The 24,302-nt window shown below is 41.0% G+C and overlaps 1 protein-coding gene and 1 pseudogene across 1 annotated transcript in view; one reads left to right on the top strand and one right to left on the bottom strand.

Moving 5' to 3' along the window:
- Positions 1 to 3,172: 3,172 nt before the first annotated feature.
- LOC102843647 lies at positions 3,173 to 3,475 on the bottom strand (annotated as a pseudogene).
- A 2,031-nt stretch (positions 3,476 to 5,506) lies between these two features.
- The window catches only part of MORC3 (MORC family CW-type zinc finger 3), a 63,652-nt gene continuing 44,856 nt past the window's right edge, over positions 5,507 to 24,302 (top strand). The window contains exon 1 of the mRNA XM_006886726.1: positions 5,507 to 5,569. Within this exon, the coding sequence (XP_006886788.1) occupies positions 5,531 to 5,569 (39 nt within the window). The 5' untranslated portion in view covers positions 5,507 to 5,530. The remainder of the gene's footprint in view (positions 5,570 to 24,302) is intronic.

Here is a 24,302-nt window from a genome sequence, read left to right as displayed (position 1 = left end):
CTGACATACTTTGGACATGTTGCCAGGAGGGACAGGTCCTTGGAGAGGGACATCATGCTTGGAAGGGTTGAGGGACAACGCAGGAGGGGAAGACCCTCCTTGAGATGGATTGATTCGGTGACTGGGGTAATCGGGATAGGTGTGTCAGAGGTGGTACGGTTGGCGCAGGATAGAGCAGGGTTTAGGGCTGTTGTGCATAGGGTCTCTATGAGTCAGAAAGGACTCCACAGCACATAAGAACAACAACAACAACATTAGTTAGGGAGCTCTGATGGCCTAGTTGGTAGTTTTACAGTCAACCCAAATGTAGGTGACTCTAATCTACCAACTCCTTTTCAGGAGAAAGATGAACAGTCTGCTGTGCAATTTGCAGCTACTGAAAACCCACTGGAGGGATAGCTGTGTCAGCTCTGACTTGAGAACAATGAGGGTTTTTTTCTCCTCCCTGCACATCAGAGCTGCATCCTTTCTCCATACCTATTCAGTCTGTTGTTGTACACTACTGAACTGATCCATAGTTTACCCTCCAGCAGGTTTTCAGGGGGAGGATATGGCATGGGAGGTGATTACACATTTTTCTCCCATGGAACAGCTGGTGGATTAGAACTGAGCTCCTTTGGGTTGGTAGCAAAACTCCTTACCACGAAGCCGCCAGAGCTCCCATTGTATCCCGAGGAAATAATTTGAGATGCTGGACTCTGTGAAGAAAGTTGTGGAATCAAAAGCATCAATAGTATGCACTATGCAAATCACACAACCTTCTTTGCAGAAAATGAACTGCAAAACTTGTTGTATATGATCAAAGATTACAGTCTTCAATATGGGTTTCATCTTAACACCAAGAAAACAAAAATCTACATTGTTGGATGAATAGGCAACATCATGATAGATGGAGAAAAGACTGAAATTGTCTAATATTTGATTTTACTTGAATCCACAATCAACACCCTTGGTACCAGCAGTCAAGAAATCAAAAGATGTATTGCATTGGGAAAAATCTGTTATCAAAGACCTCTCCAAAGTGTTAAAGAGCAATGTATCAGGTTATTCCAAGTGCTTCTCTGCTAGGAGTTGATAGTTATTATTTGCCCTGGTTGGTTTAGATTCTTTTCATGAGATTTGGTTTTGCTACTCTAGTTGCACAGCTCGGCTATCAATCCAAAGGCATGTGATTCAAAGCCATCAACTGCACCATTGGAGAAAGATGGGTAATCCCCTGCCATGCAGCCTCTGAAAACTCACTGGAAGGTCAGTTATGAGTTAGTTCCAATTTGACAGCACACAACAACTACAAGTTGTTCTCTATGTTTTTATGAAGGGATTCACATGCTGCTATTATTTTTGAGAGATTAAAAATTTATGTCAAGATCCTATGGGGGCATGATCTCCAGTTACCTTGACTGCAGACACATGGCCTTGCAAATCATCAACAGTGGTGGGACCAATATAAGAGGTTGAGCTTTCTATACTGCAAAGTGTTGTCCCAGGGACAACAGTGGTGGAGAGATTGTGAAGAGACTGTGGCAAGGTGTAACCAGAGGAAAAGCTGATTTGTAAATTGCTCTGAGATAAGTCACAGTTAAAGGTTTTGCTTACTGAATGATTAGAGGAAAAGCTGACCTATATCTTTACTGGATAATTGAGGAGCATGTGCAAGGAAATGTGAAAATGAGATTGTTTTTTTCACTTGTTAATGGGATGTAACCAACACTGGCTTGGACTCAGGTGTTTGGTATGTTCTTCCCAGGCTCAGGCCATCAGTTGATTGCATCTTCTTGTTTTTCACCAGAGTCTTAGAGGCCAGGGTCCAGTTTGTATTGTTTAGAGGATTTTAAATGGCATTGACCAGAACTTTCATTCAGATAATTTTCACTGTTCCATTTACCATTATCAGTGGCAATATTAATCATCAGTAGTAAAAGTGATAGCAGAATACAGGTTTTTGTTTATTTTACAATTCCATATTCATTAACTTATTCATGAATTTTTAAAATTTTGAGCACCTAAGCCTCAAATTAAAATATAGCTTAAAGTAAAAAGAACAAGTTTCAGAACAGACTATAAAGTATAATTTTATATTATAATTAATATTTAGATAGCTCTGAGGCTCTGTCTCACATACTTTGGGCACATGACCAGGAGGGACCAGTCCTTGGAGAGGGACATCATGCCTGGATGAATGGAGAGACAGCACAGGAAAGGAAGTCTTAGGATGACTCAGTGACTGGAGGAATGGGATTAGGTCTGTCAGAGACAATGAGATTGACTCCAACTAGGGCAGGTTTCAGAGCTAATGTACAAAGGGTCACTATGAGGCAAGGCAACTTGATGACGCATAACAAAATAACAACAGTGACCTAGTAGGAACACTGATAACTTATTTATAAGGAGATGTGCTTTTTTTAAAAAAAAATTTTTATTATTTTTGTGTGCATGTACCGTCAAATCAGATCTGACTGGTACAGGAGGAGATTGTCCCTCCTTCCCCAGCAGAGCATCTGGTGGATTTGAACCGTTCACCTCTGCAATTGTAGTTGCAGCTCCTTGCCACTAGGCCACCAGAGCTCCCCTAGGAGATGTGCTTTAAATCCAAAGGCATGTGGTTCAAATCCACAGCTGCTCCTTTGGAGAAAGATGGGTAATCTCCTGTGCTATTTATAGATTCTGAAAACCTATTAGAGTGTAAGCTATGAGTTGGTTTTAACATGACAACAATAGAAATAATATTGAGTACATAGAAAATGAAGGGATTCTGGTTGCATAATCTTAATATTTTGAGTAGCTAACCAAAAGGACAGTGCCTCTCAGGTGGTTCAAGTCCATAGACCATCTTTTCCAGTTAAGATTTACAATCTCTGAAATGGATTGATGGAGTCCCACAAATAGTTCCAGCCCTGGACTTACTCACCAGGCTGTGCCAAGAAATCTGGAAGACAGCTAACCTGGCCAACTGAAGGGCTCCATATTTATTCCCATCCCTATAAAAGGTGATACAATAGAATGTGGATATTATCAAATTAATGTCACCTGCAGGCAAATTCTTGATGAAATTTTTTTTTTTTTTACTGATTCAGTATTTATTGTAGAAAACAGAAATCAGTAGAGAAAGAAGCTGGAGTCCTCGCCATATTTCAGGGGCCAGATGAGGATGAAAGGCAAAGGTCTGGACACTTCACTTGGCAGCAGACTCTGCTTTGTGTTTCATGAAGTTGTTGATGAGGCTAAGTATATCTTCTCTAGCCTTCTGGACCAGGGGTTTCAGCTTGTCCGTTGTCTTCTCAAAGTAATCCCTGGCCTGGGTTGGAATCTCACTGGCCTTTGCTCTCTCCAGCAGGTCTTGGCTATACCGGCTCAGGCTCTGAAAGTACTGAGTGAAAGTACTCTGCGCATTTCCCTCCTCCGCCTGTCTCTGAACCAAGGCTCCTTCAAGGCTACAGATGGTGAGAAGCAGCACAGTCATTGCAAGCAGCTTCATGGTGGTAGCAGTGTGGAAGACACAACCTACAGGAGTGATGCGTGCGTCTATGTCTTAGAGCTGTTCTTGTGAATTGTTGAGTTTGTTCTTGCGAGTAGTATTCACTTGGAGGTGTTCTGTGGAGGGCTGTCAGGAGGGATCTACAAGGATTTTAGGCTTTGCCCGACCTTGAGAGGCCGGGCAGTCTAAGGTCTTTTGCTTGAGGAAGTCTCGAAAAAATTTTTTTAACTTGTGTGCCATCCAATCAGATGTGACTGGCACAGGAGATTGCCCCTCCTTCTCCAGCAGAGGATCTAGTGGCTTTGAAGCGCATGCCTTCGGGATTACAGTGCAACTTCTTGCCTCTAGGCCACTAAAGCTCCCAATGAAAATTATTTTAAAATGGCTGGAACATGGGCAGAGAACTGCCAGAAATTCAAGTGGATTTAGAAGAGGCCTCAGCACCAGGGGTATTATTGCTGATGTCAGATGGATCTTGGCTACAAGCAGAGTATACCAGAAGGGTATCTGTGTTTTACTACATACTGTGTTTATGCAAAGGCATTTGATTAGGTGGATCACAACACATTATGGCCAACACTGGGAAGAATGGGAATTCCAGATCATTTAATTGTTCTCATGCAAACCTGTAACAAAGGGCTCAAGTATGTCGGAAATGGTGAGGTTGGCACAGGATAGGCCAGTTCAGAGTTGCCAGATGGCACACACCACCACCATCACCACCAACATGGGTTAGCATGCACTAGAAGACAGTGATTGAGAGAGAGAAAGGAAGACTGGAGTAAGGTAAGTGTGTACTACATTACATGTGGTGCTGCTGCTCACTGAAAGGTACTGGTTTGCTGTCGTCAGCCACTTTGTGGGATAAAGTTGGGCAGTCTCCTATAAAGATTTATAGGCTCGCCAAAGGTCACTATGAGTCTGCTTATGAAGATGGCACAAGATCAGACTGTTTTGTTGTTTTATCTGGAGCATACTAGTCTTTGGTCTTTTCCTAAAGAATTTCCAGGGTTGGAGCCATTATACTTATTCAGTGACTGGGGAAGGGGAGTAGGTCTGTCAGAGACGATACGGTTGGCTCAGGATAGAGCAGGGTTCAGAGCAGCTGTACATAGGGTCGCTGTGAATGGCAAGCAACTAGATGTCACATAACAACAAAGTCGTTATAAGTCAAATGGATATCACCTAAAAACAATGAAAATAACAATAGGTTATTATTAAACCAAAAGGCATTTTTAGAGCATTTCTTTATCTCTGTAGGATCAGATAGACCGTGTTGTATTCACCGTACTCACATCTTTTTAGCTTGTTTTTCTGATCAATGCCGCCAAGAAGAAATACACTTTACTAAAATCACTTTTTTTTTTCTTAATGAGACTCCCCCACTCCATAGCTGAGAAGGTAAGAGTGGAAAGGGTAGCTGACCTTCCACTAGATTTTAGAGGCTGTAAATCACGTAGGAGTCTTGCCCATTTCCCCTTCTCTCTAGTCCCCTTGATGGATTCCAACTATTGCAGGGCTGTCCTTTGGCTGTCCTAAAGATTATGCCACCAGAGCCCTCAAGTTGATCAGAATGAAAGGTGCTAATTTACATGGTAAATGAAAAATTTATAAATTCCAGTCTTGATCTTGTTAATTAGGCTTCAAATCACATTCCGATGAGCAAGGTACGACTCTTTTCAATGCAATGCACATCGACACAAGTCAAGCGCCTGTAGCTCACGTTCTCAAGTTACCACCATATTTGGTGGCAGATTTCAAACTCAAGATCCTCAAGCCTCAAGTCCAGTTACAACGTAGTGATGAGTAGAAGGCATTGTGATTCACGCATGCGCCTTACTTCCGCAAGCTCAGGGGTCCACAATGCTTCTTCCGATGCCTCTAGCTTCAACTTTCTAGCAATTTACCTTTGCCTGGAGGCGGAAACGTGTGGGCGGAGCCAGTAGGTTGCCCAGCCCCGGAAGTGGGCGGGGCGTCACCACCCCCACAATCGCCCCCGCAGTTTTGCAATCGGATTGCGGCCTCGGCCGGTCCTGGCTTTGTAGCTCGCTCAAGATGGCGGCGCAGCCACCCAGCGGGATACGCCTCAGCGCGGTGAGCAGCCGCGAGGGGTGGAGCGGGCCGTATCCCAGGAGGGCGGGCAGGCGGGCAAGCGAGGGGGGGCCGGCAGTGGGCGGTGGCGACTCGCTGGCCGGGAGCGGTGGCTGGGGCCGCGGCCGGGTCAGGGGAGGGGGCCGCCATATCGCTGCCGTCGGCGGAGCGCCTCGGCGGATCCGGCGGCTCGGCTGCAGGCAGGGCCCGGCTGGGGCGGCCTGGGCGAGGCAGCGTTCGGTTCCCTTTCTGTTTCGCCGGGCGCGCCGGAGCCGCAGCTCCTCCTCCTGGCTCTCTTGTCGCTGCCTTGCAGCTGTCGTTCGAGGGTGAGGCCTCGGCAGCCGTCCTGCAGGTCCCGGGCCCCTATCGCGTTCTTGCCTCCGGGCCCGGGGTGGGGGTGTGCTTCAGAGAGGAGAAGCTGCGGCTCGGGCCCAAGTGCCCGGCGGCCTTGATCTCTTGGCTACGGGACAGGGCTCAGGGCCGCCCGCGAGATGGTCCGCAGGGATGGGTCTTTAAATGCGTTTAAATTTCCGCCACTTTTCATCCAATTGAAGCTCTTAGGCCCAATCACTAGATGTACGCACTTCTGTTTCCCCTCCAGCACCTCGATTTGGGGATGTTGCGAATGTTTTGGAAATCTTTCAGCATTTCGTGCCTTTCCATGGGGCGCGGTCACACCTCTGGAGCCTTAAAATGTGGGAGTGGCTTTGTCACCTCATTACTGTAGAAAAGTTACTCTGTATGGAAGGCAGTTGAAGGTAATGGACTCTTGGCGAGAAGTTTCCAGTCTCTGCGTTGACTATTCACATGCTAATGACTACTTGAGGAAATGCAGTGACTTTCGTTTATGCCAGCACTTGGTGTCACTTCGGAATTTTTCAAGGCTGGTGCGTGTGTTTTCTCTGCATTTCGGTGATAAATTTGTGAAATTTATATATTCTGGTACAGATCCTTTGGTTACATAAGGCTTACTGAATGAGATAGTCTTATAGCAGCAGGGCTGTACAGGTGGCAGCTTTCTTCATTTTTACCATTCACTGGCTTTGTTGGTGGTGATTACTGTGAAGTTGATTGCCAGACATGGCGATCCCATGATCAGAGTAGAACTGCTGTGTAGACTTATTTTTTTTTTTAAAGAAAGTTGTAATTTTAAGAGGGAAAGCCCCTCTTCTGGGAGTTGTTTCCAATTTATAGCCACCTGCCATCAATGTCCAAGGCTGCAAATCTTGGCTTGGAACCCTTGATCTTTCAATTTTCAGCTCAGTACATTACAGCACCAGGGTACTTTCTGTGACTGAGGAAGACTGAAGCATTCAAATTGTGCTGTTGGTGAGGAATGGTGAATATGCATGGACTTTGAGAAGAAAGAATAAACCTGATCTTGAAGGAAGTAAGGCTAGAATGTGTCTTAGATGCAGGGGCTGATGAGAGACTGTCTCACATACTTGGGATATGTTTTCAGGAGGGGCCAGCTAGTCCCTGGAGAAAGACATGCTTCATAAAATCGGTGGCTGGTGAAAGTGAGAAAGACCTGCAGCAGTGGGCACAGCAGAGATTGTGAAGATGTTGAAGGACCGACCAGCCAGTGTTCTGGGCTGCTGTATGCAGTCATCCTAAGAGCTGACAGAATCAGTGTTGGTACCTAATATCTACACTTTAGGGGAAATCGATTACCAGGACTTTGGGGTGATTTTTTTTTTTTTTTAAATGGTGACTGCTTAGAATTCAGGACTTTGTTTTGACTGGGGTAATTGGAATGGGTGTGTCAGAGGCAGTGCCACTGGCACACAGGATAGAGCAGGGTTTAGGGCTGTTTTACGTAGGGTCGCTATGAGTTGCAAGTGATTCAACGGCACATAACAACAGCTATGTGGGTTCTGACTACCCACTTTTAGATTAGCAATTAGTGCCAACAGTGTTTATATATTGACTTGAAATGTTAATTAAATATATACTGTACCCCCCACATCAGGGATAACCTTTGCAGAATCAGTGGTTGTTAGGTGCCCTTGAGTTGCATACAACCCAATAGTAGGAGGGAAAAGTGAGTTTGTCTCCTGTGTCTGCACTTGTTTTTAATCTCCTTGGTCCTCTCTCCTTTTGAATGATATCTCTAGAGGGAGCAAAAATCAGGGGCAAAGTGGCCTTAAGAGACAGGGATACTGTTGTTAGTTGGTTCTCTGGTGTGGTAGAGATCTTTGTGAGTGATAAGGCCTATTTGGAAACTCATAGATGGAGATCTTTTACCTGCACCTTTTGGACAATGTCTCCACCAAGCTCTTTGCTTGAGCAAAGGAGTTAGGGAATGACAGTTGGACTAAATATGTTCTGCCATTGTTTTTTTGGATCACTCAGGGAAAAACCAAACGATGAATTTTTTTAAAAAAAATATGAATATTTTATACATTAAAAGTATGTGAAGTGCAAATTTCTTTTTCATTAAGATTTTCTTGGCACATAGGCATCTTCATCTTTTTTTTTTTTAATGTGTGTACTGTCAAATCAGATCTGACTGGTACAGGAGGCGATTTTTCCTCCTCCTTCAGCAGAGCATCTGGTGGATTTGAACTGCGTACCTCTGGGATTGCAGTGCCATCTTCATCTTTTTTGTGTGTATAACTCTGAAATACTTTGATTAGAAGAGATTCTAAGTTTTGCTTTTCACCATTAGTATTTATTTTAAAAGCCCTACTTAAAAATTGATTCGGTGACTGGGGTAATCGGGATGGGTGTGTCAGAGGCATTGCAGTTGGCGCAGGATAAAGCAGGGTTTAGGACTGTTGTGCATAGGGTTGCTATGAGTCGCAAACGACTCGACGGCACATAACAACAACAGCACTACTTAAAAAATGAGCTTGCCTGACAGATATCTTTTACTGCCTCTTATTCTTCTAATACTTAGATCACTTTTTTAACCTTTTGTAATTGATGTTTTTCCTCTTACAGTCATTTGACTAATAGTACATTTGTGAAAGCGTGTAATCCAGCTACTTCATGCCAGATTATTTTTTTAAACTGTTTTAAATTAGGATATTATTTGCTGTCACTCTACTGTTGACAGTGTTGAATTTTACTTGAATTCTATGATCCTGCAAAAAGTGATAGCTACAGAAATTCCCTCATCCTTTCTGTGCAGTAAATGTCTTACTGCAAACAATTTTTCTTCCCATATAATTTGGACAAGATTTATAGATGCACTCTTGTTTACTTATAACAAAGCTAGATAACCAAAACCAGTTCTGTTGTTGAGTATTAGTTGTTATGGGTAAGTACAGTTAAAACCCTTCAGCGGGTTTTTAGAGGCATGAACAGATCACCCAGGACACTGGGCTATACTAGGAGGAATGTGGCGTCAGGATTGGAGGAAGACTCATCAACAGCCTAAGTTATCCAGATAACACAACCTTGCTTGCTAAAACTGAGGAGGACCTGCAGAAGGTCAAGGACTGCAGCCTTCAATAAGGATGGAAGCTCAACATCAAGAAAACAAATATTCTCACCACTGGCCAATTGGTGGCATCATTATGGATGGTGAAGAGATTGAGATTGTTAATAGTTTTAGCTTGCTTGGCTCCACAGTCAGCACTCTTGGTACCAGCAGCCAGGAAATCAAGGGATGAATTGCATTGGGAACAAAATAGCTGGCTTACTTGAAGCTTGTTCCTTAGGGTTGGCAGTGCAACTCCTTACCATGAAGCCACACTACCCTGTTGAGTAGTTGATATCCACTCTTAATGACCTGATATTACATAAGTGGAACTGCCCCGTAGGGTTTCTAAGGCTGTATATCGTCACATAATGCAGACTTCCACATCTTTTCTGATGGGTTCAAAGTGCCAACCTTTAGTTTACCAGTTCTGTGTTTTAATCACTGTGCCACTAGGGTTCAGAGCCATGTGCACACCTTTCAGGTTGTTTTAATGACCAGTCAGAAACAAAGTACTCGCTCTTAACACGTTGTCTTACACTTTTTAAATTGACGAACATGCTTAGAAACACATTTGCTGTCATTTGCGGCAATGTGTTAACCATCTCTCCTACCTAATCCCTGAACTTTGGCTTCCCCTCAACCTGAGTCAACATACAACCCTTGAGGGCCTCTCTTGAACAATAAGCTGGTCTCATGGAAAATCTTCTGTGATTTACTGTCCGATCAGCTCATCTTCTCATTCTGCTTCACACTGTTTTTTTCCGTAGACTTTTTTGAGCTCTGTTAAAGACAAGCCCTTTTTGCCTACCTCTTGAAGTTTGCTTGAAGCTGATATTGAGGTTTTCCTCTGTTAAACCCATAACTGACTAGTCAGTTCCAGTTTATGGCAACCCTGCATCAGGTTTCTGATGTAAATTGACAGGAGCAGGTTGCCTTGTCTTTGTATTTTTTGAGCAGCTGATGGATTTGTACCTTTAGGTTAGCCATCCAGCATATAATTTAAGTCACCAGTGCTCCTGTAGCAATCTTTGCTTCGGACTAAACTCACTTCCTGTCTGAGGCTGAATTTATTTGACAGTCTTAATTCATAATGTCACCAACTGCTCTACTGCCACTGCGTTTTCTTTCCTGCACAGCTTTTTGTTTTTCCTAAAGTTAATTTCCCTGAAGTTAATGGCTTTAATTGTTCACTGTGTAATAATCAGTGTTTCATCTAAACTTCTAGAAAACCAGTAATTTTTCCCACTCACATATGTTTGTACATACCCTGTATTTTGTTAGTTTCATTAGTTGTGATTTCATTGGCTTCCCTTTACCATTCTTTTGGAAATTTCCTTGTTTTCAGGTGTCTCTGTTTCCATAGTTCTGTTTTGGGGTCTGCTCCCTTGTCAAGTCATAGAGCTTAGTGACTGAGAACTTGGACTATAGAGTCAGCCTACCTTGGGTTCAGATATTGACTGATAAGTGGTCTAGGACACTAGGTTACATCACTTTTTTGTGTGTCTGGATTTCCAGCTTGAAGAATGGGAATAATAAATTTACCTACTAAAAGGTTTTTTTGGTTGTGTGTGTAAGTGTACTGTCAAATCAGATCTGACTGGTATTGTCTCTCCTCCAGCAAAGCATCTGGTGGATTCTAACTGCTCACCTCTGGGATTGCAGTGCAGCTTCTTGCTACTAGGCCACCAGAGCTTGCACAGCTTTCATTTTAGTCCATGTTTTCACTTTACAAAATATTGACTGCTCTTATCTAGCAGTTCTCAAAATCTTTTGTTGTTTTGGTTTATGCCTTACAAAATTGGAAGCAGGAGTGGCATCCACTTCTGAAATAGCTTGCCTACAGAAACCCTGTGAACTTGGAGAAACAATGAAAGTTATACAAATGTTCAGGTCTTTCTTTCATAGGGTTACTGTGAGTTGCCTGTGACAATGGCAATTAACAACAACCACCTTACAAAAAAAAATACTATTTGTATATTTTACTTGAGGGTCATTTCAGAGGTAAGTACTTTGTTTAGGCATTCATGTTTTAAAAGTTCTATTTTTTGAATGATTTTAAAAACTGTTGGTTGTAAAAGTTTTATTAGTTATTTAAAATTCAGTGTGGTCTTGCCAGCACTTCTTTTTATTTTAATAAAATTTTATTTTAATTGTGATTTTGACAACATTTACAGAGAAGTCAGATTTTTGTTCATTCATTGTTGCACATTTTATCCCCTCATCTTCCCTTTCCCCTCTCCTAGTTCACTTAAAAAAAAATTCATTCATTGTTGCACAGTTACTACCTCCTCTCCTTACCCCGCTTGCAGTGATGTACCTCTTATTCTGGGCTGTTGTCATACATATAATGCCTAATCATATATTCTATTTAAACAGTTCTTTCCTTCATCTGTTCCAATGTAGTGGTCATTATTTATCCACGCTTGTCCTATTCTCCCAATCCCCATGTCAGACCTGCTTTATAACAGTGGTGGCTAGCATTTCTTTTTTTTTTTTTCTATAATTATATTTTATTAATTTTCATAAACATTTACAGAGATTTTGGGCTTCCACTCATTCATTGTTGCACTATTCTCTCTACCCTCCTCCCAGTTTGTTCTTGTCCAAATGCCACAGTGCTTGTCAAAGCCAGTTCTGAGTAATCTTCTTTGTCAGTGTATCCTTTAGCATTTCTTTTAATCACTTTTCCAGCTTTTCTCGTGATGAGTTATTTTCTTGAATGTTTTTCGCTAGGGCATGTTTTTATTGTTATTGAGCATAATCAAGTTGGAACCAACTCATAGCTAACCCTCCAGTGAGTTTTTAGAGGAATTTAATTGTAGGGGAGGAGATGTCCTGTTTTTCTTCCTCGAAGCAGCTGTTAGATTCAAAGCACATACCTTTAGGTTCCAACATAAAGAGGCCAAGACAAAGGGAAGAAAAGCTGAGGTAAGAGAAAAGAAGATTTTAGAGGGTAGCTTGAGAAAAACCAAGCAAAGTATTTTAACAAAATGTGTAGAGTTGGAATTAGAAAACCAAAAAGGAAGAACAGACCAACATTTTTTTGAAGCAGAAAGAGCTGAAAAACTAATTCAAACCTCAAGTTGCCATACTGAAGGATTCTACAGGCAAAATGTTGAATGACATAGGATGCACCAAAAGAAGATGGAATATAGAATCATTATATCAAAAAGAATTGATTGACAAGGAACCATTTAAGGAAGTACATATTGATCAAGAACTAATAATACTGAAGGAAGACATTGAAGCTGCACTGAAGGTATTGGCAAAAAATAAGGCCTCAGGAATTGATGCAATATCAATTGAAGTGTTTCAGGAAACATTTGCAACCCTGAACATGCTCACCAGTCTCTACCAACAAATACAGAACTCTACTTGGCCATCTGACTGGAAGCAGTACATTATTTGTCCCAAGTCCAAAGTAAAGCGGTCCAACAGACTGAAAATTATGAAACAATATAATGAATATGTAAAAATTTGACCTTAAATCTGTCCCACTGAAATGTCAAAACCATCTCAGGAACAGGTTTGAGGCCTTGAGCACCAATGAGCATAGACCAAATGAGCTCTGGGAGGATATCAAGAAAATCGTCCATAAAGTATGCAAAAGATCATTACAAAAGCTGAAGAAGAAGAAAAGACCAAGATGGATGTCAGATGAGTATTGCATTAGAGAGCCGAGAAGCCAAAGCTAAAGGAAGAAACCAAGAAATCAAAGAGCTGAACAGAAAATTTCAAAAGGCAGCTTGGGATGACAAAGCAAGATACTATAATGAAATGTGCAGAGAGCTGGAGTCAGAAAATCAAAAGGGCCGAACTCGCTCAGCTTTTCTTAAGCTGAAGGAGCTGAAAAACAAATTAAAGCCGCAGGTGGCAATACTTAAGGATACTTTGGGTAGAATGTTAAATGATCCAGGAAGTATCAAAAGAAGATGGAAGGAATACACAGAGTCACTGTATCAGAAGGAATTGGCTGACACAGAGGAATTTCATGAAATGACATATGAGCAAGAGCCTATGGTGATGAAGGAGGAAGTTCAAATTGCTCTGAAGGAATTGGCAAAAAACAAGGCTCCAGGAGTTGACATCATACCAACTGATATATTTCAACAAACAGATGCTGCTGTGGATGTGCTCACTGAGCTGTGCCAAGAAATCTGTAGGACAGCCAGATTTCCCATTCCAAAGAAAGGTGACTCAACAGAGTGTGGAAATTATCGAACAATATCATTAAAATATCACATGCAAGCAAGATTTTGCTGAAAATTACCCACAAACATTTGGAACAATATGCCAACAGAGAACTGCCAGATGTGCAGGCTGGATTTAGAAGAGGTCGTGGTACTAGGGATATTATAGCTAATGTTAGATGGATTTTGGCAGAAAGAGAAATACTGAAGGATGTCTATCTGTGCTTCATTGACTATGCAAAGGCTTTTGACTGTGTGGATCACAACAAGCTGTGGCTGACTCTGAGAAGAATGGGAATCCCAGAACATTAGATTGTGCTAATGTGAAACCTATACTTGGACCAGAGCAAGGAGACACTACATGGTTCAAAGTCAGGAAGGGGGTTCGTCAGGGATGTATTTTGTCTCCATACCTTTCCAATCTGTATGCAGAACAGATCATCCGAGACGCTGGGCTGTACGAGGAGGAATATGTTGAGTTGTCAGGCTGGAGACCAAGGTGTGCCTGATCCAGGCTGTAGTCTATGCATCGGAGAGTTGGACAGTGACTAGGGATGATAGAGAATTGATGCCTTTGAGCTGTGTTGCAGGAGAAGAGTGTTGAATATACCATGGACTGCTAGGAGAACAAAAAGGTTTGTCCTGGAGTGGGTGAAGCTTGACTGCTCCTTGGAGTCAAGGATTCTGAAGCTTTGTCTGACATATTTTGAAGATGTTGCAAGGAGGGACTGGTCCTTAGAGAGGGACATCATGTTTGGGATAGTAGAGGAACAGCACAGGAGGGAAAGACCCTTGATGAGATGGATCCATTCTGTGAGTGGAGTGGTAAGAATGAGTGTGTTGGAGACGGTGAGGTTGGTATAGGATAGAATGGCGTTTAGGGCTCTTGTGCATAGGGTCACTATGAGTCACCAGCGACTCGGCACATAACAACAACAAATAATAATGAATATGACATAAAAGTAAAACCTTGCTGAAGATTATTCAACAACAACTTGAACAGTACTGGGAAAAGGAACTTCCAGAAACTCAAGCTTGATTTAAAAGAGTATGTGGCATAAGGGATATCATTACTGATGTCAAGTGGATCTTGGCTGAAAACGGAATACCAGGAGGATATTTCCTTGTGTTTTATTGACTCTGAAAAAGCGTTTGACTGTGTGAATCATAACAAACTGGGTAGTATAAAAAGAGGAGGAATTGGGGAGCTCTGGCGGCAAGAAGCTGCACTGCGAGTCCAGAGATAAGTAGTTCAAATCCACCAGATGTTCTGCTGGAGAAGGAGAGGCAATTTCCACCTGTACCACCAGTTAGATCTGATTTGATGGGTGTACACACACACACACACACACACACACACACACACACATGCAGACTGGGGTCACAGAATATAAAGGTGTTCATATGAAACCTATGAGACCAAGAAGCAGTTGTCTAAACAGAACAAGCAAACACTACATGGTTTAATATTCAGAAAGATGTGTATCAGGATGTATCATTTCTCTATTCATTATTTAGCAGATCATTTGAGATGCTGAACCACGTGAAGAAGTATGGGACATCAGCAGTGGAGGAAGACTTTTCAACAAACTGAATTATGTGGATGACAGTCACAACTTTATATACAGAAAGTGAAGGTCTCCCACACTTACTAAAGAGCAAAGACTGCATTCAGTGTGAATTTCATCTCAACATCAAGTTCAAAGTCTTATGAAGATCAAAGAATACAGTCTTCAAAAGACTACAGTTTTCAATATGAGTTACATCTCAACCTTGTTGTTTTTATTTACTGTAGAGTCTCCTACAACTAATAATGACCCTGTGTACAATAGCTCTGAACCCTGCGCTGTCCTTAGCCAATCTCATTGTCTCTGATAACACTTAGTGCCATTACCCCAGTCACTGAGTCAGTCTATCTGATCCAGGGTTTTCCTCTTCTGGCTGTCCCTCCATCCTTCCAAATGTGATGTCCTTTTCTGAGGACTTGGCACTCCTGGAAACATGCCCAAAGTATGTGACACAGAGCTTCAAAATCAGAAGGAGCAGATTGGTTTCACTCTCTCCAGGTACCTTTTTGTTCTCTTGGCAGTCCATGGTATGTTCAACACTATTCTCCAGCACCACAACTCAAAGGCATTAATTCTTCTTCTGTCATCCTTAGTCACTGTCCAGTTCTCTGATGCTTAACAAGTAATGCAAAAATCATCACCTGGATCAGGTGCACCTTAGTCTCCAGACTGACATCTTTGGTCTTCAGTACTCTGGAGAGGTCACTGATAGCAGATCTCAACCTTAGGAAAACAGACATCCTATCACTGGATCAATAGGCAACATCGTGGAAGATGAAGGAAAGATTGAAAATATCACAGATTTTCATTTTATTTGAATTCACAATCATCACCTATGGCAGCAGCCAAGAAATCAAGACACTTAATGTTTGGAAAATCCGCTGTTACTCAACTCAGTGTCACTGAGTCAGAACCAATTCATAGCTCCAGTTATTTTCCTTAGGCTATAAATTGCACATAGGTAAATTGCCCATTTTTCTTCCAGCTAGCATCTGATGGGTTTGAACTGCTTGCCTTTTTAAGGGAGTCAGTGAACATCTTTAACGTGCTGAAGACAAAGATATCAAATACTAAGGCCTGCTAGATCCAAGCCATGGTATTTTCAGTTGCTTCCTGTGCATCTGAAGGGTGGACAGTGAGTAATATTGATGGAAGAACTGATACCTTTGAGTTGTGATGCTGGAGAAAAGATCTAAGTATCCCGTGGACTTCCTAAAGAACAAACACATACTCTTGAAGGAACTGCATACAAGATGCTCCTTAGAGACAAATAACTGTATAATGCCATTATTGTAGAATGAGTATGAAGATTCAAGAGGGGGGAGTGTGGAAGCAAAGGGTTGAGGATGGGCGGTGGGGATATGTGTGTGTGAGTTGTTAAACATAGAGTCAGGCAATTTGATGGTGTGTGTGAAGGAAATGGAAAAGATCTGATAGGAAAAATAATGTATTTGAACTTTGTAAATAAATCAGTGTAAAATTATTTTTTTTTTTAAAGATGCTCTTTAGAGGTAAAGATGGTGAAAATTTGTCTCAACATACTTTGGGCATGTTGTCTGTCAGTCGTTGGAAAATGACATTGTGTTGAGAAAGTAGAGTCAGAAAGAAAGAGAAGACAACCCTCAACAAAATTGATTTGACATGGTAACTGTAACAAAATGAGATCAAAAGGATGAAACAGGATATAGTTTAGATTTGTTGTGCATAGGGCCTCTATGAGTAGTAGTTGACTTGATGGCATTTAAGCATTAAAAAGAAAATTAATTGTAGTGCTTGCTATGTTAACCACTTTCCAGTCTTAAGCCATTTAATTTTTTTAGTCTGATTCAGAAACTGAAACCAAGCCCTCTGCCCAGTAGAACCACTTCATTGTGTTCAAGGCTGTAAATCTGTATGGAAGCAGATTGCCATACCTGTCTCCATTGGAGTAGCTGGTCAAACTTTAAACACTGGTTGTTTTTTGTAGCTTTAAACACTTTCTGGCTCCTACTTGATAAACTGGTACTCTGATTGTCCTCATTTTACACACAGGTTAATCTTTTCCAAGATCACTCATCTAGTAAATACCAGAATAATTTGGACCCAACAAATAAGTATGTATGGTGTCTTAAATTATTTGGCCTGTACAGAAATGTTTTTATTTCCTGCCAATGATACATTCTAGGGATGAGTAGGAAGAATAGGTGAAATTATGTTTAGATTGGAGTGCTCGGGTTGAGTGGTAAGGAATTGTGCTGGCAATCCAATTCAGGGAGTTGAATTCCACCTGTAGTTCGATTCCACCAGCTTCGCCCAGGAGAAAGGTGGACAGTCTAATTCTGTGTGAGTTACAGCCTCTGAAAAGCCTCTACAGAGTCAGCTATGAGTTGGTTCCAATTTAGTGCACACAACAATAGTTTATTGCTACTGTTATATATACACAACATCAAGATATGGTTTCTTTAATAGATTCTTAGCTTTACTATCTTTAGAACTCAAGAACAATGTGTACCATGTTAATTTAGAATCAGTGTATACCATGTTGTTAATAGGTGCTATCAAGTCAATTCTGACTCCTACTAATCACCCTATGAATAATGGAAGGCTTCTGGGATTTTGCACCTTGCTCACAATCTTTGCTATCCTTAAATCCTGTTGTAGTCTGTGTCATTCTACCTGTGTAAGAGTCTTCCTCTCTTTTGCTGACAGTGCTTTACTTTCCCAAGGCCTGGCTCCTCCTAATGGTATGTCCAAAGTATGTTACACACTAAGTCTCCTTATACTCCTCACCAATACTAAAATTCAAAGGCACCATTTTCCTTACGCAGTGTCCAACATTTACAAACAAGTATCATGGTTTGGATGAATCACACTTTCCACTTTAAACTGACATCTTTGCTCTTTAGCAAAGAACAAAACTTCAAAGAGGTCCTTGGCAGAAGGTTTAAACAATGCAATACTTCTTTTGAGTACTGCCGCTACCATGGGCATTGATTGTGGGTACAAGTAAAATGAAATCATTGACAATTTCAGTCTATTTATCATAATAGTACCTGTTGTTCAGTTGTGAGGATTTTTGTTTTCTTGAAATTGAGAATCATTAAATAAGAAATTGACATTTCCAGTACCAGAGTTAAGCATATGATTGAGTTCAGGATGTCCCTGTATAAACCACAATTTCTTTCTTTCTTTTTTTTTTTAAATTTTATTATTTGTGTGTACCGTCAAATCGGATCTGACCCGTACAGGAGGAGATTGCCCCTCCTTCTCCAGCAGAGCGAGCATCTGGTGGATTGGAACCGAGCATCTGGTGGATTGGAACCGTGTACCTATGGGATTGCATGCAGTGCAGCTTCTTGCCACTAGGCCACCAGAGCTCCCTAGAGCACAACTTCTAACTCCAGACTTCACCCCTAATAGAAAGATGTAATATAGAGCAGAGATGGGAATCTCTTAAGGTTGACTTGCTATTATTAATAGTTTTACTTGGTTGCCAGAAGTTTTTGCACTCGAACTGTAAAATCAGAGTAAATGAATAGTAATCAAAATGGGTGAGGTCTATGCCATTCTTTTATAAATTGTAGAATGGGTATTGTGCAAAAGGATGTGTTGGGGGACAGGGTGCTCTTCCTGATGGCTCACAACTGACGTATACTCAGACTAATTGTAGAAAAATTGCTTATGTTAGAAAACTATCTATAAATAGAAATTTATTTTCTTCAGAACTCTTTGTTAGTCATTCCAAACCAAATAATAGTCATTCCAAACCAAATAAAATTAATTGCCATTGAGTCTAACCCATAGCTACTCTGTAAGGACAATAAAACTGCCCCAAAGAGTAAGACTGTGTGTCTTCATGAAAACAAACTGCTTTATTGTTTTCTTGAAGGAAAAACTCAAACTCATTCCTGAACCAACCCAAAGCTCCAGTGGGTATTCAGAGGCTGTAAATAAGCCTCTCTTTCTCTAACAGAGATTCAAACCACCTGCCTTTGGGTTGGCAGTGCAGCCAGTGAGTTAAAGCTGCTGATCTTTAAGTAAGCAGCCAAGTAGTTCAATCACTACTACCAGTGTATCGTCGTTAGTCATTAAATCCACTGCGGTGAAATCTGTTCTGCCTTGTGATCCATCTTGTGGCTTCTCTAGGGTTATAAACCAGTAGTTGAAAATGACGTACTTGGTAATAGACATTAGGCTGAAGATGAATGATTGAATTTTGTATCAATATTTTAATCATTGCACATACAGTTTCAAAAAACAGCTACAAATATACACATGAGTCTCACCAAAGGGGATACACAAGAATCAAAGTTGATAGCATCTGTGGAAAAGTAGTTGAGGAAGCTAAGTGTTGGCAGTCAGTAGACCATCAATCACTCTTGTGTAGTTTTAAATCGAACCTGAAGGAAATTCAAAGTCCACAAGACCCAAAATAGGACTTTGAGTCAATCTCACCTGAATTGAAAAACTGTCACAAAAATAGATCTGAGGCAGTGAACCTCAGTGATCAAAGACCGGATGAATTAAGGGATGGCATTAGGATATCATCCATTAAGAAAGCAAAGAGAATTACAAAGACAGGAGGAAGAAAAGACAAAACTTGAGGTCAGAAAAGACTCTGAAAATTGCACTAGAAGGACAAGAGTTGGAGTTAGAAAATAGAGGGACAAGAAGCCAAACTAAGGGAAATACTGAAGTAAAGGAGATGAACAGAAGATTTTAAGAGACAGCTCTAGATGACAGAGCAGAAAATTTATAATGAAATGTGCAAAGAGTTGGAGTTAGAAAATAGAGGGAAAAACTCATTTTGCATTTCTCTAACTGAAAGAACTTAAAAACAAATTCAAGCCTAGAGTTGCAATACTGAAAATGTTATGGACAAGATCCTGAATGATCCAGAAAGCATCAAAAGAAGATGGAGGGAATACCCACTATCACTGTACCACGCGAATTGATTTACATGGAACCATTTCAGGAAGTAGCGTATAATAACTAAGGCATTGTTGTTAAGTGCCATCAGTTGTAGATGACTCATAGCGACCCTATGAACAAAAGACCTGAACACTTGTGAAACTTTATCATTTCTCCACATTCATAGGGTTTCTGGAGGCAAGCTATTTTGGAAGTGGATGCCACTCCTGCTTCCAATCTTGTTTTAATTGGGGAGCTCCACCAAACACTGTCCACCATGGGTAAACATTATTGTATTTGACACATCACAGCTACCACTAGTTACCTTTATACAGCAAATGAACAGACCAGTGCTATACCTCTTAGAAGAATGTTTGACCAAAAAGAAATAAAACCAGGTTTTTAAATAGGAGGCCAAATCAAATCAACTTATACTCATTGGCGAGTAAACATTCCACCCTAATCCTCTCCAGAACCAGCAAACAAACCTCTATAGAGTCCGGCTGCTGCAGATGACTTCCAACTGGATTCCAGCCCCATACTGCTGACTACAAATGCTTTGGGAGGGGGAAGCCCCAGTATTTGATAGAATATCAGTTGACATGTTCCAACAAACAGATTCAGCCCTGGATGTGCCCACCATTGTATGCCAAGAAATTTTGGGAGGCAGCTACCTAGCCACCTAACTGGAGGAGACCCATAATTGTCCCCATTCCCAAGAAAGGTGATCCAATAGAATGCAGAATTTATTGAACAGTATCACAAATATCACACATAAGTCAAATCTTGCTGAATAGCATCCAGAAGCAATTGGAACAGTACATCAACAGAGAATGGCCAGAAGTTCAGCTGGATTTAGAAGAGGCTATGGTACCAGAAATACCATTGCTGATGTAAAATAGGTCTTGTCTCTGAAAACCTACTTGAGTGTCAGCTAAGGTCTGTTTCATCTCAATGGCACATGGCAACAACAATATAGGTTCATGGATTTTGCATTTTACTGACTTCGGTGTAATGAGCTTACTTTAGTAAAAAGTAATTAAATCCATCATTAATACAGCTTTATAATTACATTATTATAGAGTTCATGAATCCTTTGTCAAAACAAGGCTATTATTTTTCAGGTTAAATATATGATTAAATAGTATTGGAAAAAAATCTGTTGATAATTTTTGGAAAAGACCAATGCCGTCGTATGTCTTTGCAGGCTTACTGCAGTATATTATATCTAAAGCCAAGGATGCAGATCATCATACGTGGACAGAAAGTGAAGACACAGCTAGTTTCAAAGAGCCTTGCCTACATTGAACGTGATGTTTATAGACCCAAATTTTTGGTATCCTTTATTTGATATGGTAAAGACATATTGCTCTTGGCTGGAAGCAGAAAATACTGCAAGGCTGTGTTTTTGTGTTCTGTTGCCTGTGCAAAGGCATTTGACTATGTGGATCACAACAAATTATGATTAACATTGAGAAAAATGGGAATCCCAGAACGTTTAGTTGTGTTCATGTGAAATCTACACCTAGATCAGGAGGCTCTTTGAACACAGCGAGGAACACTACATGGTTTAAATCAAACAAGATGTATATCATGGCTGTATCCTTTTTCCATACTTATTTAGTCTATAAAAGCTCTGGTGGCCTAGTGGTAAGAAACTGCATTGCAATCCCAAAGCCTCGTTATTTGAATCCACCAGCTGTTCTGAGAGAAGATAGGCAGTTTCCTCCCATGTGATTAACACATCTGGAAACCTGTTGAAGGGTCAGCTGTGGGTTGGTTCCAACTTGACAGTAAACAGCAACATTCAGTCTATATGCAGAGCAAATCATTCAAGGAGCTTGACTATATGAAGAAAGTGGCAACAGAATCTGAGGAAAAAGCCTATGAGCAACCTGCATTATGGAGATGACATAGTTACCAAGGCAAAAAATATCATAGACTACAACCTTCAGTATGGTTTACATCTTCATACCAAAAAACCAAAATTCCTCACCACTGGGCCAATAGACAATATCCTTACAGATGGAAAGAAGATTTATCTTGCTTGTGTTCATAAACAGCACCTTTGCAACAGCAGTAAGGGAAATCCGCTGCCAAGGACCTCTCCAAGATGCTGAGGAGGAGTATGGCAATTTTAAGACTAAGGTGTGCTTGATTCATATATGGCTTTCTAAATTATTTCCTGTTCATCTAGAGAGGGTGAGACCAGGCTGCTCCTTGGAGGCAAGGATTATAAAGTTTCATCTGACATATTTTGAACATGTTGCAAAGCAGGACCAGTCCTTGGAGAAGGACATCATGCTTTGGAAGGAGGAGGGACAGTGCAGGAGAGAAAGACCGTCGATGAGATGGATTGAGTCAGTGACTGGGGTAATGGGGGTAAGTGTGTTAGAAACAGTAAGATTGGCATGGGATAGAGTAGGGGTTAGAGCTGTTGTACATAGGGTTCTCTATGATTCGCAGGCGAGTTGACGACACAGAACAATATGCATCTGAAAGTTGGATGATAGGAGAGTTGTGGTGTTGGAGAACAGTACTGAATATCCCATGTACTGCTAAGAGAGTAAACAAATGTATCTTAATGAAAAGTGTAGCCAGTTTGCTTTTTAGAGGTGAGGATGAAATTTCTCACATACTTCGAGTATCTTTTTAAGTCCTTGGAAAAGGACATCATTCTTGAAAGGATAGAGGGTGAATGAAGGAGAGGACGACCCTTACTGAGTTGGATTGACAGTGATTGTAGCAATAGACCCTGGAGTATAACAGGGATAGTGAGGATGATACAGGATAAGACAGGCTTCAGGTCTGCTGTTCATAGAGATGCTATGAGTCATTGACACCTAATTGTTGTTAGGTGTTGAGTACAACTCATAGTGACTCTCTGAACAAAAGATATGAACCCAGTCCTGTCCTGTGCTATCCTCACACTTCCTGACACACAAGAGCGAGCACATTGCAACAGTCACCACATCAGTCCACCTGGTTGAAGGTCGTCTTCTCCTTCATTGAACCTCCACCCTTCCCAACATCATGTCCCTCTCCAAGGAATAGCACCTCTTAAGAACGTGTCCAAATTATTTGAAGCAAAGCCTAACCATTCTTGACTCCAAAGAGCACTCTGGCTGCACCCTCTCCAAGACGTAAGTTTGTTCTCTTGGCTGTTCATGTAAGGTTTAGTGCTCTTCTCCAATACCACAGCTCAAAGGCATCCGTTCTTTTTCTGTTATCCTTATTTGTTGTCCAGGTCTTGGATGCATAGCTAGTAATCGGAAAGACTATGGCCTGAATCAGATGCATCTTAGTCCTCAAACTGACATCACTATTTTTCAATAATTTGGAAAGGTCCCTAACTGCAGATTTCCCCAGTGCAATGTGTCTCCTTACTTTTTTTCTGTTGGTACCAAAGATGTTAATTGTGAATCCAAGCAAGACAAAGCTGTGGACAGTTTCAATCTCCTCTCCAGCCGTCTTGATGCTGCCTATTTATTAGTCCAGTGGTAAGAATCTTTGTTTTCGTGATGTTAAGACACAATTTGAAGGCTGCATTCTCTGATTCTCTTCAACAAGTGCTTCAAGTCCTCACTTTGAGCAAGTTAATTTGGTGTCATCTGCATCACGCAGGTTATGGATGAGTCTCCTCCCGTTCTGATGTCACATTCCTCTTCATAGAATCCAGCTTCTTGGACACACTTTCTTCTCAATTTTAAACCATGCAGTGTTTAAACCTGCTCTGTTTGCACAACACCCTCCTATACTAAGTATAGGTTCTGCATGAGCACAATTAAGTGCTCGGGGATTCCCATTCTTCTCCATGTCAGCCACAACTTGTATAATCCACACAGTCAAATGCCTTTGCATAATCAGTAAAGCATAAATACACATTCTTCTGGTATTCTTACATCCACTAGGTTTTGTAATATTGGTGTGTGTAGGAGGGGAGTAACATAGCGAAAAATCACAGAAAATGAATTTTGATGAGGATGTAAAGAAATTGAAATCCATGTCCATTGTTGTTAGAAATGTAAGAGGGTATAGCAGCTGTGGAAAATCATTAGGTGATAACCTAAAAAATGTAAATAGAATTATTATATTGTGGTTGTTCTTTTGAGTGTGCTCTGACTTAAGTCATCTGACCTTACGTAGAAAAGAAGGATGTATTTCTAGTCCTGTATGTACATCCCATTGGTATTGGTTCAAGTCCATTTTTGTCACACTCTTACCTCATTGAGGATTTCCTTAATTTGAGCTACCTCACTACTTTACCAAACATGTTTTTCTAACAGTTGTTCTTCCTGAAAATAGAAGTGAACCTTTGTCTCCATGTTCTACATTGTAAGTGGCATTCCTGTTGGATGGATCTCTTTTTTTTTAAAAAAATTTTTAAATTCTTATATATTTTTAAAAGTTTTAAAATTGTTATTTTAATGAGAGTTTATAGAAAGGTTGTGTTTTCATTCACTGTTGCACGTTTTTCTCCCTCCCCCCTGCCTTCCACGTCCCCCAGTCCACTTTGCAGTGCACCTTTTTTTTTTTAAAAATTTAGGTTGTTTATTTTGCATTTCAATGAACATCTACAGAGATTTTGGGATTCCATTCATTCATTGTTGCACCCTTCTCCCTGCACAAACCCCTCCCCCCCCATTTGCTCCTCTCCT

This window comes from Elephantulus edwardii, unplaced genomic scaffold (assembly GCF_000299155.1).
Source record: "Elephantulus edwardii isolate Elephantulus edwardi_28Jun2011 unplaced genomic scaffold, EleEdw1.0 scaffold00051, whole genome shotgun sequence".
NCBI lineage: Eukaryota > Metazoa > Chordata > Mammalia > Macroscelidea > Macroscelididae > Elephantulus > Elephantulus edwardii.
Note: the sequence above shows the minus strand (reverse complement) of the source record. Positions and strands in the feature narration are given on the sequence as shown.